The sequence below is a fragment of the Lactuca sativa genome, chromosome 8, assembly GCF_002870075.4.
Source record: "Lactuca sativa cultivar Salinas chromosome 8, Lsat_Salinas_v11, whole genome shotgun sequence".
Lineage (NCBI taxonomy): Eukaryota > Viridiplantae > Streptophyta > Magnoliopsida > Asterales > Asteraceae > Lactuca > Lactuca sativa.
The window spans coordinates 69747429-69759895 of NC_056630.2; the positions used below are offsets into that span (position 1 = coordinate 69747429).

General features: G+C 33.6%; 1 protein-coding gene across 2 annotated transcripts; it reads right to left on the reverse strand.

The window, feature by feature from the left end:
- Positions 1 to 5420: 5420 nt before the first annotated feature.
- On the reverse strand, positions 5421 to 10725 carry LOC111888426 (serine/threonine-protein kinase 1). Of its 2 annotated transcripts, none has more exons than XM_023884599.3 (17): positions 9992 to 10725; positions 9584 to 9672; positions 9325 to 9432; positions 9006 to 9204; positions 8746 to 8798; positions 8476 to 8538; positions 8082 to 8126; positions 7970 to 8005; positions 7810 to 7865; positions 7613 to 7694; positions 7396 to 7527; positions 7170 to 7299; positions 6916 to 7072; positions 6697 to 6826; positions 6346 to 6546; positions 5736 to 5821; positions 5421 to 5630 (listed from the first exon to the last, which is right to left on the reverse strand). In XM_023884599.3, the coding sequence occupies exons 1-17, from the start codon at positions 10665 to 10667 to the stop codon at positions 5531 to 5533; spliced, it is 2343 nt and encodes a 780-aa protein (XP_023740367.1). In that variant the 5' UTR covers positions 10668 to 10725; the 3' UTR covers positions 5421 to 5530. The 2 variants fall into 2 exon arrangements, with proteins under 2 accessions (XP_023740367.1, XP_023740368.1); XM_023884600.3 differs by having other exon boundaries at positions 10015 to 10247.
- Positions 10726 to 12467: the final 1742 nt, after the last annotated feature.

Below are 12467 nucleotides of genomic sequence, written 5' to 3' on the forward strand. Positions count from 1 at the left end.
ACAAGTCTTGACTGCTCCGTCTTCACAAAACCTGGTCGTCGTACCTGACTATTTGTGACCTGAGAATACAAGTTATTTTGAAAGTGAGTATCAGTAATAAAGCTGGTGAATTCATAAGTATTGATGTGTCTTTGATTTGTAAAACTGTAAAGAAAGACTTATAAATGTTTGAAGAAAAGTTTGTATAAGTATGAAAGTGTTTGTAAGTAATTGTAAACGTTTGAAAACCCTAGAAAGTCCTATATTTCCTACTAGTATAAAAAGTAGTCTTCTACCAAGACCCGACTGTTTTGAAAGTAGCCTTCTACCAAGACCCGATTGTTTTGTAAGTACGCATCACTGTAAATGTGACGGTTTTTCCCTGTTTAACTATTATTATAAAACTATAGTTTACCTCATCGTTTATGCGTAAGAGTCACAATATAAAGGTAATAAGGAAAATAGTCTATCTATATCAAATATATCCTACCTCGTCGTTTATGTGAATGTGTCACAAAGTAAAGGAAGGAAAATAATATAATAACTAAAAATTATATCCTTTTGTACTAGGATATTCACGGCGTGGAAACTCGCCGAATAGTATAACTGTAGACACCCGTCGATGATCATTTTCCCTACTGTAGCTAACAGCTTTGGGTGTGGAATGGTAAGTCCCGAAACGTTTGCAGCAGATTCTATGTAATAGTATCTATTAAACATATTAATGTAAACGTGTTCATGTAAGCGTATCTATGTAAACGTATTCTTGTAAGCGTATTCATGTAAGCGTATCTATGTAAATGTATTCATGTAAGCGTATCTATGTAAACGTATCTATTCATATAGTATGTAATGTATTAGTATAGACTCATGAATGAACTGACTCTTGTGTGATTCCTTGTACTTGGAATAGTAAGTAGTATCTCCTAACTATACCTATTATAGCTACTAGTAATGTACGTGTATAACCGAAGTATGCCTTTGCTACCCAAAGGTACTGAACTGACTAATGGAACTTTTATGTCTATATATGTATACATGATATATAACTAATATTTAGACGACATTCGGACGAATAATCGATGCCCTAAGGCCACATCCCAACTAGGAAAAGGAAATAAAGCGAGCTAGCCGTCCTAGGTCCTTTAAATATTGCTTATATAACTATATATATATATATATATATATATATATATATATATATATATATATATATATGCATTTGACAATATAAAAGTATAAAAGAAGTTTTATAAAACCTTTGAAAGTTTAATAACAAGAAATGATGACTTGATGTCAGTTTATAAAATGATTTGAAAGCAGTTTGTTTGTTAAGAACAGTTTTAAGTATAAGTAAACATTTGTTTGAAACACAATTGTAACAGAGTTTGAAAGGAAACATACAATATGTAAGACAGTTTGATAAAGAGTTTTAACATGTAAAAACGTTTTAGAAAAGCCATTTGAAGTAATCTGTTTGGTAAAACAGTTAAAAGCATAGTAAATCCATTTGTATGCTAGTTATTAATCACATGTGATTGATATACTAACTAGCAAGATTCAACTTGTATGCCCCCCCCCCCCCAATAAAAGCATTTATAAACATTTAGAAACATTTAAAAGGTTAATTAAGGGGTATGAACTCACCTGCAGTGGGTGGATCGGATGGAAGTATAGGACAAGTGCTTGGTGTCAAGTGAAGACTTAAACACACACAATGATCCTAATAACATATAAATAAATATGTATATATACAATTAATGATTATAACACTAATTAGACAAGTACAAACATTCTAAGGTGTGGAAAACACTTTGGTCAAAGTGTTAGGAGGCCATTGGGTTGCAACAAAGGAGTATAAGGCTTTGTAAGTGAGTTTATGGTCCATAGACCATACTTGTTGGAGTTTATGGCCTAGAGGAGTTTACTCCTGGCCGTACACTCTCAAATGGGTCACTGGTGATGAGGCTTAATGCTATGATGTCTTAATTGGTTAAGTGTTCCACGGCTTAAACAAGATGCTAGGTGAGTTTAAGGTCCAAGAATGACCTTATATTGAGTTTGCGGTCTGGGGACCACTTCCCCATGAGTTTAGGGCCGTAAACTCATGGTATGAAGTACCATTTTGTTTCTTGAAGTCCCTAGCTCAATGGTGTAAGGTTCTATACTAAGTTGCAAGGCTTGGTAAGGTGTTAGGATGCATTTTGCCCCAATAAAAGGGGTTTACGGCCCAAGAACATGCCTTGGCCATAAACTCCTTGGATCATGTGATTCGTTATGTTTTCTAAGCCCTAAACATGTTAAACCTAGTGTACAATGAGTTAGAACAAGAGTACTTACGATCTAGGAGCTTGAATGGTCGTTTTTGGCCAAGAACACTAGTGTGTGTTCTTGGTGTTCTTGGTGAAACTTGAAGATCTAAAAAATGGAATGATTTCACGGATGAAATCATGTAAGATCACTAGTTCATGTAAGATATCAACTAATTAGGACAAGAAGCTTACGAGTTTTGAAGATCGGGGACGAAGATCCCCGATGATACTTGAGAGAAAACTGAAGTTCTTGGGTTTGAGAAGTGAGAAAAATGGCTAGAAATGGTCAAAACTCATATATATATATATATATATATATATATATATATATATATATATATATATATGTGTGTGTGTGTGTGTGTGTGTGGGAGTTCACGGCCCTCTTGAGTTTACGGTCGTAAACTCCATGTTTACAGCCGTAAACTCCATCTTATGGAGTTTAGGGCATGAATTTTTGTGCTGAGGCTTTAGCAGTTACTTTATAACACTTGTTCCTTAAGTGTACAAGGCTTGGAATGCTCAAACAGACTCCTAATTGTGCTAAAAGATGGCAGAAATGAGTTTGACTTTCAATGAAGTATTTGACTGTACAGGATAGAAAATTTCGGGTTGTCACATTTAATGCCTTGGAAACCATTTGCATGTATAATTAGTGAAAACATAGATCCAAGGTATTTAGGGTTGTATGTGCACCATAGGATGTTGTACATCGTCATTTTCCCATTAAATTCATATAGTGATCTTCTCACATAAACGGTAATGTAAACTATTTTCTGATAAAGATAGTCATATGATTGGGAAAAACACTCACTTTTACAAAAGAACAAACATTCAGAATAGTAGGGTCTTGGTAGAATACCACTCTCCTTTTTAGTAGAAAATATAGGATTTTCTTGGAAGTATAAAAACATTTACGTCAAACACTTACAAACTTTACATCAAACACTTTCATCAAACTTATACAAACATTTGACACTAAAACACTTATGAACTCACCAGCTTTAATGTTGATCTACTCTTTCAAAATAACTTGTATTCTCAAGTCACCAGTAGACAGGTACCGATGACCAGGTTTTGAGAAGACGGAGCATGTTTAAGACTCGTCTTATATTTTGATTCATATTTTGGTGTCTTTCAAACTACACACGAAACACACGTGTATTAAAATATATTATTAATGCAATGGATGATGTTGCTTGTTTTACTATTGTGCATTGTTATGATATTGTACATTAAGTCCTCCGCCCCCGAACGTTTCCGCCGTTCTGGTTTGGGGGTGTGACAATAATAATCAGGATCATGTGATATGTGTAAGGATCATGTGGCTTCAGAAATATTAAGGATCCTAAATATGATTTTGGGATCCTGGTCCTAACAGATATGATGGTGGTTTGGGTGTGGTAAGTTTTTTTGCTTTTAACAGGGCTATGCTCATTTGGCGGCGTTAGCGTTTCTTTCATTCTTTGGATTCTATTTGGATGAGGTCTATTGGCATGATATATGGTAAGGATGTTGAATGTACTTCTTTGATTCCTAAGAGGTCTTGGGTTGGTCCCTGGAATGGTGTCATTCATTCCTTGCACCATTTGAGAAAGAGAGCGAGAGGGTTTCATCTTCAATCCCATTGCCCTATTAAAATGGGTGATGAGAGTCTTACTTCTTTTTGGCATGATGTGTGGATAGACAATGTGCCTCTTTATATGAGGTATCACAAGATTTTTTTCCCTAGATACTCATATACATTCTTCGGTTAGAGATCGTTTTTCGATTAGTTGGGTTATGGAGTCTATACAATGTTCCCCAATAGGGGATATTGAGGTATCCCAGTGTGACGATCTTTTGAGTCTGATGCAGGAGTTTCATTTGGATTCTTCTTCAGATAGGTTAGGGTGGTTGTTAGATGTCTCTGATACTTTTTCAGGTTTCATCGACTCGAGAGTTCTTGGATAGTGGCACGATTGTGACAAAGGGTATGGAGACTTGTTGGAATAATTGAGTTTCGATTAAAGTCAATGTCTTACTATAGGGGATGAGATTACATAGTATTCCTACTATAGAGAATCTCTTACAGGGGTATCCTTTTGGATTTGATTTTGTGTACTATTTGTTCCAATTCAGTTGAGACGATTGATCATATTTTCACAAGATGTGTGGAGCTCGTAGATATTTGGGTTTGTGTTGTGGTTTGGCGGGGAATTCAGATCCCTAAGCCTCTTACCATCAAACTTTACTTACATGGTCTGATTCCATTAGAATGAGAGGTAGTTAAAGCAAGGTCTTACAAATTGTGGTGATGACTATGTTTTTATGCATTTGGAATTTTAGAAATTTCACTATTTTTGGGATGGTGATATCCCTAAAAAGTCTAGTATTTTTTATGACATGATAGATCATTTTTCTATTTCTAACAAATAGTATTAAGTTGGGTTTCTTGGTTATAAAACCCTTTTTCAGCTTCAATTTTATTGTAATGAGTGTTTTCTAACTTGTGGCTATTCAAAAAAAATTATACATAGCAAAATAGTAGAATAAGAATTTAATAAATACTATTTGGTTGATATAGAAAACAAAATAAGTATACCCAGTCTAGGATATATAATAGATTTTACACTAGTTATGTCAACTAGTAATAAACAATAAAAGAATTATCATTGAATATTCTCTATAAACACCCTCAATTTCAATTTGCTATTTTCTCTGGTAAACTTTACTTTCTTTCGGCTATCATTGTCACTAATAAAAGTCGTATGTTTGCGATGTTATTATGTAGAAAATAACCATTGAAATAAAAACCCTTTCCCTCTATTTCATAAATAATAAAATTTTTAAGTGTTCAATATCCGATTATCCTAAGAATAACTTTTAATTTCTATCGATTATGATAATGTTATTATATATTATTTAATCTTTTTATAGAATTGTCCATCATTAATTTCAACGTTCATTTTTTTTCCTCATAGGCATATGAATATATTAGCTATTTTATTTTATAAGAAAACAGGAATAACATTTCCCTGGATTATTCAACCCACTAATTATCAGAAAATCAAAGTTAAAATCACTAATTACGAATTACAAACTTACAAGACATTATGAAAGGAAAGTTAAAGCAGTTGCAAATCTTCCTGGGTTTACTTACCTTGTATTGACATTAACTTATTATATCAAGAATTTCACACAACGATATTACAGGTTAAAGAAAATATCTAGAAATATATATATATAACAGAGACAACCTATAACCTTAAAATAGTTCGAAGGGTATCACAAAGGTTCTGAATCGTTTGTTGTTCTTGAGTTGCCTGTAGTTCCTGCAACGGCATCTCTTCATAGCACCTACCACGTCAACAAACAATTGAGTCATCCATTCATGTAGCAACTATCAAAATAAACATTTTATTCCCAATATTATTAATATGAATATGATGTCAATTTTCTTACATTTTATGATATGATAAAGCTTGTGCGAGATTCATCAATGTTGGACTTGAAGTGAGTCTTTGGTAGACACTTGGAGGAAGAGGCAACTGCACCACATTAAAAGATCCAATAATTACATCCACGTCCACACGACAGGTTGTACTGTGTTTGACATGAATTGAACTTGGAGACTGTGATTGATGTCAACGAGACAAATATTTCAATTTCTTGCCCCACCCAAAAAAAAGGCGGGGAAAGGTACATGCTCTCGATCTATTGTACGTTCAAAAGACGAAAATGCCCTTCTCATCCTCATCATCGAAAACAACCTTGGAAATCTTGTGGTCCCGTTCAGTTTAACAAACGCAGCCTTAGGCTGCGTTTATTACACGGGACTCGACAAAGTTTCTAGGGCCGTTTTCGATGATGAAAATGAGAAGGGAATTTTCGTCTTTTGAACGTACGATAGATCGAGAGCGAGTCCCAATCCTCGCCTTTTCTAGGGTGGGACAAGAAATTGAAATTTTTGTCTCGTTGACATCAATCACAGTCTCCCAGTTCAATGCATGTCAAACGCAGTACAGCGTGTTCTGTCATGTCATGTATAGAGGGCGGGGGTGGGGGTGGGTACCTCATTCTGTCTTCGGTTCTTCTTATTAGACTGTCCATCGCTAGTGAAAAGGTCTTGTAATGCTTCAACAGCGACATTTCCAACATTATCCAAATGTTGACTTCCAAGCACATTCTCAGACAACAATGCAATTGGAGATATATCCGTTGCCCTTAAAAATGGAATCGGCACTGTGTTCCCAGCAGCATATATCGACCACAGCTACATATACATATATGTGTATGTGTGTATATATATATATATATATATATATATATATATATATATATATATATATAACAAAATAAATCAAGATATAATCCAAAGTATGTTGCCATTCCTTGCATTTAAATATTCAAACTTTACCATTACCTTGTCTAGTGCTTTGCGATTAACACCTTCATTCTTAGTTGTCCCCGTGATGACACCACCATTGGTTCCCGTAGCTTGTGATGTGGGTTCGGTACCCGGTGTTTCAACTGTAGTAACTTTCTTGGTCAACCTGAGAATGTGCATGGTCAAACTACAAATTCACACTAAAACATGGATATCATATTTTTTTAGTTTAATCTATATGATATAGAAACATACCATGGACTAACTGAATCTTCTCCAGGATCAGCCATTGACAAGATTTGACCATGTGCTGACGAGGATGAGGGCTCTTTAGTCATTTGAGCCGATGGTGTTTTAGCAGCTGTTTTCTCTATATCAACTCCACCATGGATTATCACGCTTCCAAAATCACCTGCTCACATTCAATATTTTTTTTAACCAACAATATGATATTATAAATCAACAAGATTTCTTTTAACATTAAAAACTGCTATTTGAAGAGAGAATACCTTCTCTTTCCTCTTCTAGAGCATCAGGTTTTACTGAACCACCCACAAGAGGTACTCCTCCATTAGGCACTTGATGAGGCTTAGATGGAACAGTATCTCCATATTCTTCATTCATTTTTGCTCCAAGTGTCTGTGTGCATTTAATAACATAACAGTAAATAAAGAGATAAAATATATATATATATATATATATATATATATAAAATATAAATATATAGTTATATACCCCGTATCCAGGTATGGTCTCTGAAGCAACATGTTCTGCTTCCAAAGCCATAGCAGCCCTATTTATCTTTGCCTTCTCAAGCTTGGGCAACATTGCAGAAGCTCCAGATTTGCATTTTTCTATGAATTTATGCTGTTTCAAGTGAAGTGTGTATATTACAAACAGAAGGGTATATTTGTCATTTATATAATGTATAACATAAGCTACAGTAGCATACCTTTAACAGCTCAGAAGCAGTGGGGCGTATACGAGGGTCTTTTGTAAGGCATTTTGCAATGAAATCATGGAACACAAGAGACCTGGAACAGGAAACATTGTTAAAAATATATATAAAAAAACCAGAAATGCAAACACAAAAAAAAAAAATGATTAATCTTTTGTTTCCTAATAATTAAACAAGAGAAAAGGATAAACCATTTCTCTTTATCTTCAAGCATAGGAGCTGGTTCAATGGAAATCATAAATAACACCTGTGTTGCAGGTATTAAGCACGTTAATTTTCTGAAACTGAATTATTTAAACATCAGAAATATAAATATGAAAATAGAATAAATATACAAGGACGATTACTAACCCTCATTGGATGCACATTTGATCTTGGAGGAAGGCCCTGAAAAAAATAAAATATTATTAAATGAGAAAAAGTTTGAGATTGACAACAATGGTCTAAATATCAGTGAATATACCTCAGCCATTTCTATTGCAGACACCCCAAGGGCCCACACATCTACCTGGAAAAAGAAAGTACATCATACAAAACAGTCAGTTTGACTTTGACTTGGATTCATCAAACATGCAAATGTCATAATGTTTAACAGCCTACTTTTGGAAACTTATATTCCCCATGTCAAATCATATAAAGGGTTTGATTTATAATTCTATATAAGATCAAATTCCATTTTTAAGTGGCTATAATTCTTGAGAATCAAAGTGGAGTGCTTTATCAGTTAATCAAAAGCATAAAGCATTATCACAAAATGGAGTGCTTGATCATGTTAGCAGATGTTAAACAATAGCCATATATGAAAGAAGATCACAATGAGTCACATATAGATATAAGGTAAAAAATGTAAAATTTACCTTCCCATCATATCTACTTTCCTGGATAACCTCTGGAGCCATCCAATGGGGAGTACCAATAAACTGAAAAACAAAATATGGCAATAAATTAATTTAATCTTGAAATATAAATGTTAATAGTGATGTTTGAAGAATTCGATTCACCTAATCATCATCAAAAGATGAAGAATACATGGGACTAATTTAACTAACAAGGATGAGCTTATGAAAAGATGAAAACAGAAAAATTAACCAAAACATAGCAATCTAAGAGTAATTTAAAGCAATTACCGTATTACGTTTGGACATTGTTCTTGTTAGTTGTGCAGCAACACCAAAATCACCTGTTGATGATGTGAAAAGTGAAAACAATTACTAAATATAAGAAGAAGAAACTGTTGATTCAAATGTTGAAATGGTAAAAACAAGACAATAAACAGACTTCAAGGACTAGAGTCTAGATATATGATCAAAGTAGATCATCTAGTAAAAGAAAACATGAGAAAGTGAATCTGAAGTAATTAAAAGAACATGTTTTTATCAGAACTTACCCAACTTCACCTCTCCTTGTTCAGTTAATAAAATATTACCACCCTTAATATCGCGATGCACTTTGAAAATGGAGTGCAAATAGGATAAACCCTTCAATGCTTCAGTACATATATATGCTATTTGGTACTCCTCTAAAGCCTCATCAGTAACATTCATTAAATCAGCAACACTTCCTCCACCACAATACTCCATTACAATCTGCCAGCAAATTGAAATATTCAGTATGATGTATCATGTAAGGAATCATCATCAATAAGAAATAGAGAAAGAACACAATTGATGGAAAAGATAGAATTATTGTGGGAAGAGTGTTCATACCCAAAGGTACTCCTCACCCTGATAGCTTCCTAAATAACGAACAACATTAGGATGACTGCATTGCTGTAACATCTCTATTTCACCACGAATTTCTTCATACCCTTCTTCCTGATATATATATATATATATATATATATATATATATATATATATATATATATATATATATATATATATATATAAAACATAGCAAAAGAACTTTCAGAAGTCGATCACTTAATCAAACACAAAGATTATAGCATATTAGCATACTGCATACCCCTTCAGATAATGATATCACTTTGATTGCAACCATTTCTGAAGTTTTTAAATCACGAGCTTTGTAAACAGACCCATAAGAACCTTTTCCTGTCATTACCAAAAAGACAGCTTTCAGTAACTTTGTTCTACATGGATAAAATAGAAAGAAGACCAACTGAAAGACTATTTGCTAGACCTCCTCATTTCTTTAGAACAATAATGGTAAATAGATTGATGAGAATTGCAAAGATTAGGGCAATTAGTAGGTTAATCCTGATTTTGTTTAGCTTAAATCCAGTTGAAATTCGTGTGAAGAACAAAAAAAGCCAATGACTGGATTACAAAAAACCATAAGTCATATAGCAATCGAGATATCATACATATGATTGTAAAGTAGATTTCACCGGAAGAAACATGAATATTGTACCAAGTTCATGAAGCAATTCGTACTTGGTAGATGGATCTTCTCTCGTAACACTATCCGCAATCGAACCCGAAGACATTTTACTAGTCTGCTTCCGTGAATACCCTCCTTCTTCATCCTGTGAAGATGATGTTGGCGTAGCACTCCCTTTCCTTGGCCTCCCAAATCCTTCTCCTACCGCCTGCATACTAGCAACCGCCCTACTCATTGTTGACATCCCGCCACTGCCGCCACTAGTCCGCCGCACAAATGTCCCGGATACTGACTCACTCTCTGTATCCTTCGATCTCACCACAAACGTCCCAAAACCAGTGCCTTCTTCATCTTCATCTTCTTCTTCGTCGGATTCCTCTCTCCTATACGGAGATTGCACGCGTCTACGATCAGGTTTTACAATCATTGTGCCGGAGATGCTTTCTCCATCGTCGTCGGAATCTACATCGGCTCCGAAGTCTTTCGGCAGGTGCTTGAGGAGAGGAGGTAGTGATTCGTCGTCGTTTGGATCGTCATCGTCTTTACATAGCATTGTAGCGTATATATCTCCTGCATCTACCTTTTTAGGGTTCTTTTGAGTTTGGGCATCGTCATCTTCCTCATCGCTATGAACTACAAACGTTGAGTAGAGCTCTGACTTTGTCGGCTTTCTGCTCGTCCGGCGAGCAGCCGGAGAAAAGTCCATCTCTCCGGGTGCAAGTGTGTGTGTATCTATCTGTACAGGAGTCCAGGTTTAACAGCCACCGTCAAGAATCAAGATGAAGAAACATTAATATTTTCATGTTTTGCCCTTCAACTTTTAGTATGCTTTTAAAAAGTCCTGAAAAAGTATATCTATTTATTATTTGATTAGGGATAACAAATATTTGATTTGAACCAAAAAAAACTGAAAATCAAATTATATTAAATAAAATCAAATTATATTAAATAAAATCAAATGTTAATTTGGTTTTTGTTTGGTTTCAGAGTAAATAAAATTATAAATTTGATTTATGGTTTGAGTTTTAGTTTCATTATAATTGAACCATAAACCAAACCGAATTATCGAATTTAATTTATTTATTTATTCATTAAATAATTTGTATTTTAATATTCAAGTTAAATCCAAACAATTTTTCTTACGGTGTAGAGTGTATTTTGATTTTAAATACTTCATTGTTCATTGGTTATGTATTTTTGATTTTTTGTATTTAACTACTATCAAAAATTGAATCATAAATTTCTTGTTTGGAACATTGGAACTCAAGGTTCTACTTTTAGCCTTAAAATTTGGTTTTTATGTTTTTCAAACCAGACCAAACCAAATTGTAATTTGGTTCTTTGTTTGGTTGAATAGTCTTGAATTTGGTTTGGTTTTCTTTTTGGTTTGGACCTAAAAAAAAATCAAATTACAAGCTACTAAACTACCATACATACTTTTAAAAAGTATTTACGATATAAATAGGTGACAAACTATCTAAAACGTTTCAAAAATGTTGTCAAAATGTAACAAATTTTCATTTTCACTTTTAAAAGACCATTGTAAACTGGAATTGTAGTATTTTGAAAATAAAAACAAAATGTATTACCTTCTAACAACATTTGTAGTTCAATAGTATTTTAAAAACATTTAAGATATCTTGTTACTCGATATCCCCCATATATTATTACCTTGAAGGTTAACTCTTCAACCACTTTAAGGTTGGCAACTTGGCATGTAACCACTTTTGAGATGTGACTATCACATAATTTGAGTATATCTCTTTAATTTGAACAATTGGATTAGTATTTCAATAGTAGCCATTTGTAGAAATTTGGTATACGTTTTAAATTTCAATCCATGCTTGAATAGAGAAAGATTTAACTTATATCTTATAAGTGTTTATGTTTGTTTCTGCGAAGCAATGTTGTAGCGGTTTTAGATCCAATATGACATTGTAAACCTCCATCGGTGGTGATCAATATAGTAGGAAAAGTTTTGCTACTTACTAACATTTTCAATGAGAATCTATTAGATGTTAATTTATATTTGGCTTTGTCATTTGTCATATGGTTGATTGTGTTATAACTAATTGTCTAGATGCGAAGAACTTTGAGAAGTATGATGATGCAACCATTGATCACTCGAGACATATATCAATTGTAGAGAAATGATAAAGAAACAACTCACTCACTGAAATGAATGAAAGTGTTAAGTGAACCTAAAAAGCCGACTAGTGTTATTGAAATGAATTATTAGAACTTTCCTTAGTGAAAACCCATAAGTGAAGCAGTTTGAGAAGTATAACGACACAATTTGGATTAATTTATACAAAATGGATTGGACAATATAAATAGTGCTTAAGGAAGGTTTTCTTATAACATATTTCGTCTTATTTATAATTAACGGTAAATTTCCATGATAAAAAAAAAATTAAAAAAAATATCAAATGTGATTACATGTCAGCCTTAAATTGTGGAGGGGCCAACCTTCGAGGTAATAATAAATAAGAGATAATGACGTAAA

Bases quoted from the DNA above. Each gene is read 5' to 3' on its own strand.
- LOC111888426 (XM_023884599.3), bottom strand. From the start codon at position 10,667: ATGGACTTTTCTCCGGCTGCTCGCCGGACGAGCAGAAAGCCGACAAAG. The intron at 8,006-8,081 runs GTATATTCACTG...TATTTTTTTCAG, and splicing joins CTGCAATAGAAATGGCTGAG to GGCCTTCCTCCAAGATCAAA. The intron at 7,073-7,169 runs GTATTCTCTCTT...GAATGTGAGCAG, and splicing joins TCTAGAAGAGGAAAGAGAAG to GTGATTTTGGAAGCGTGATA.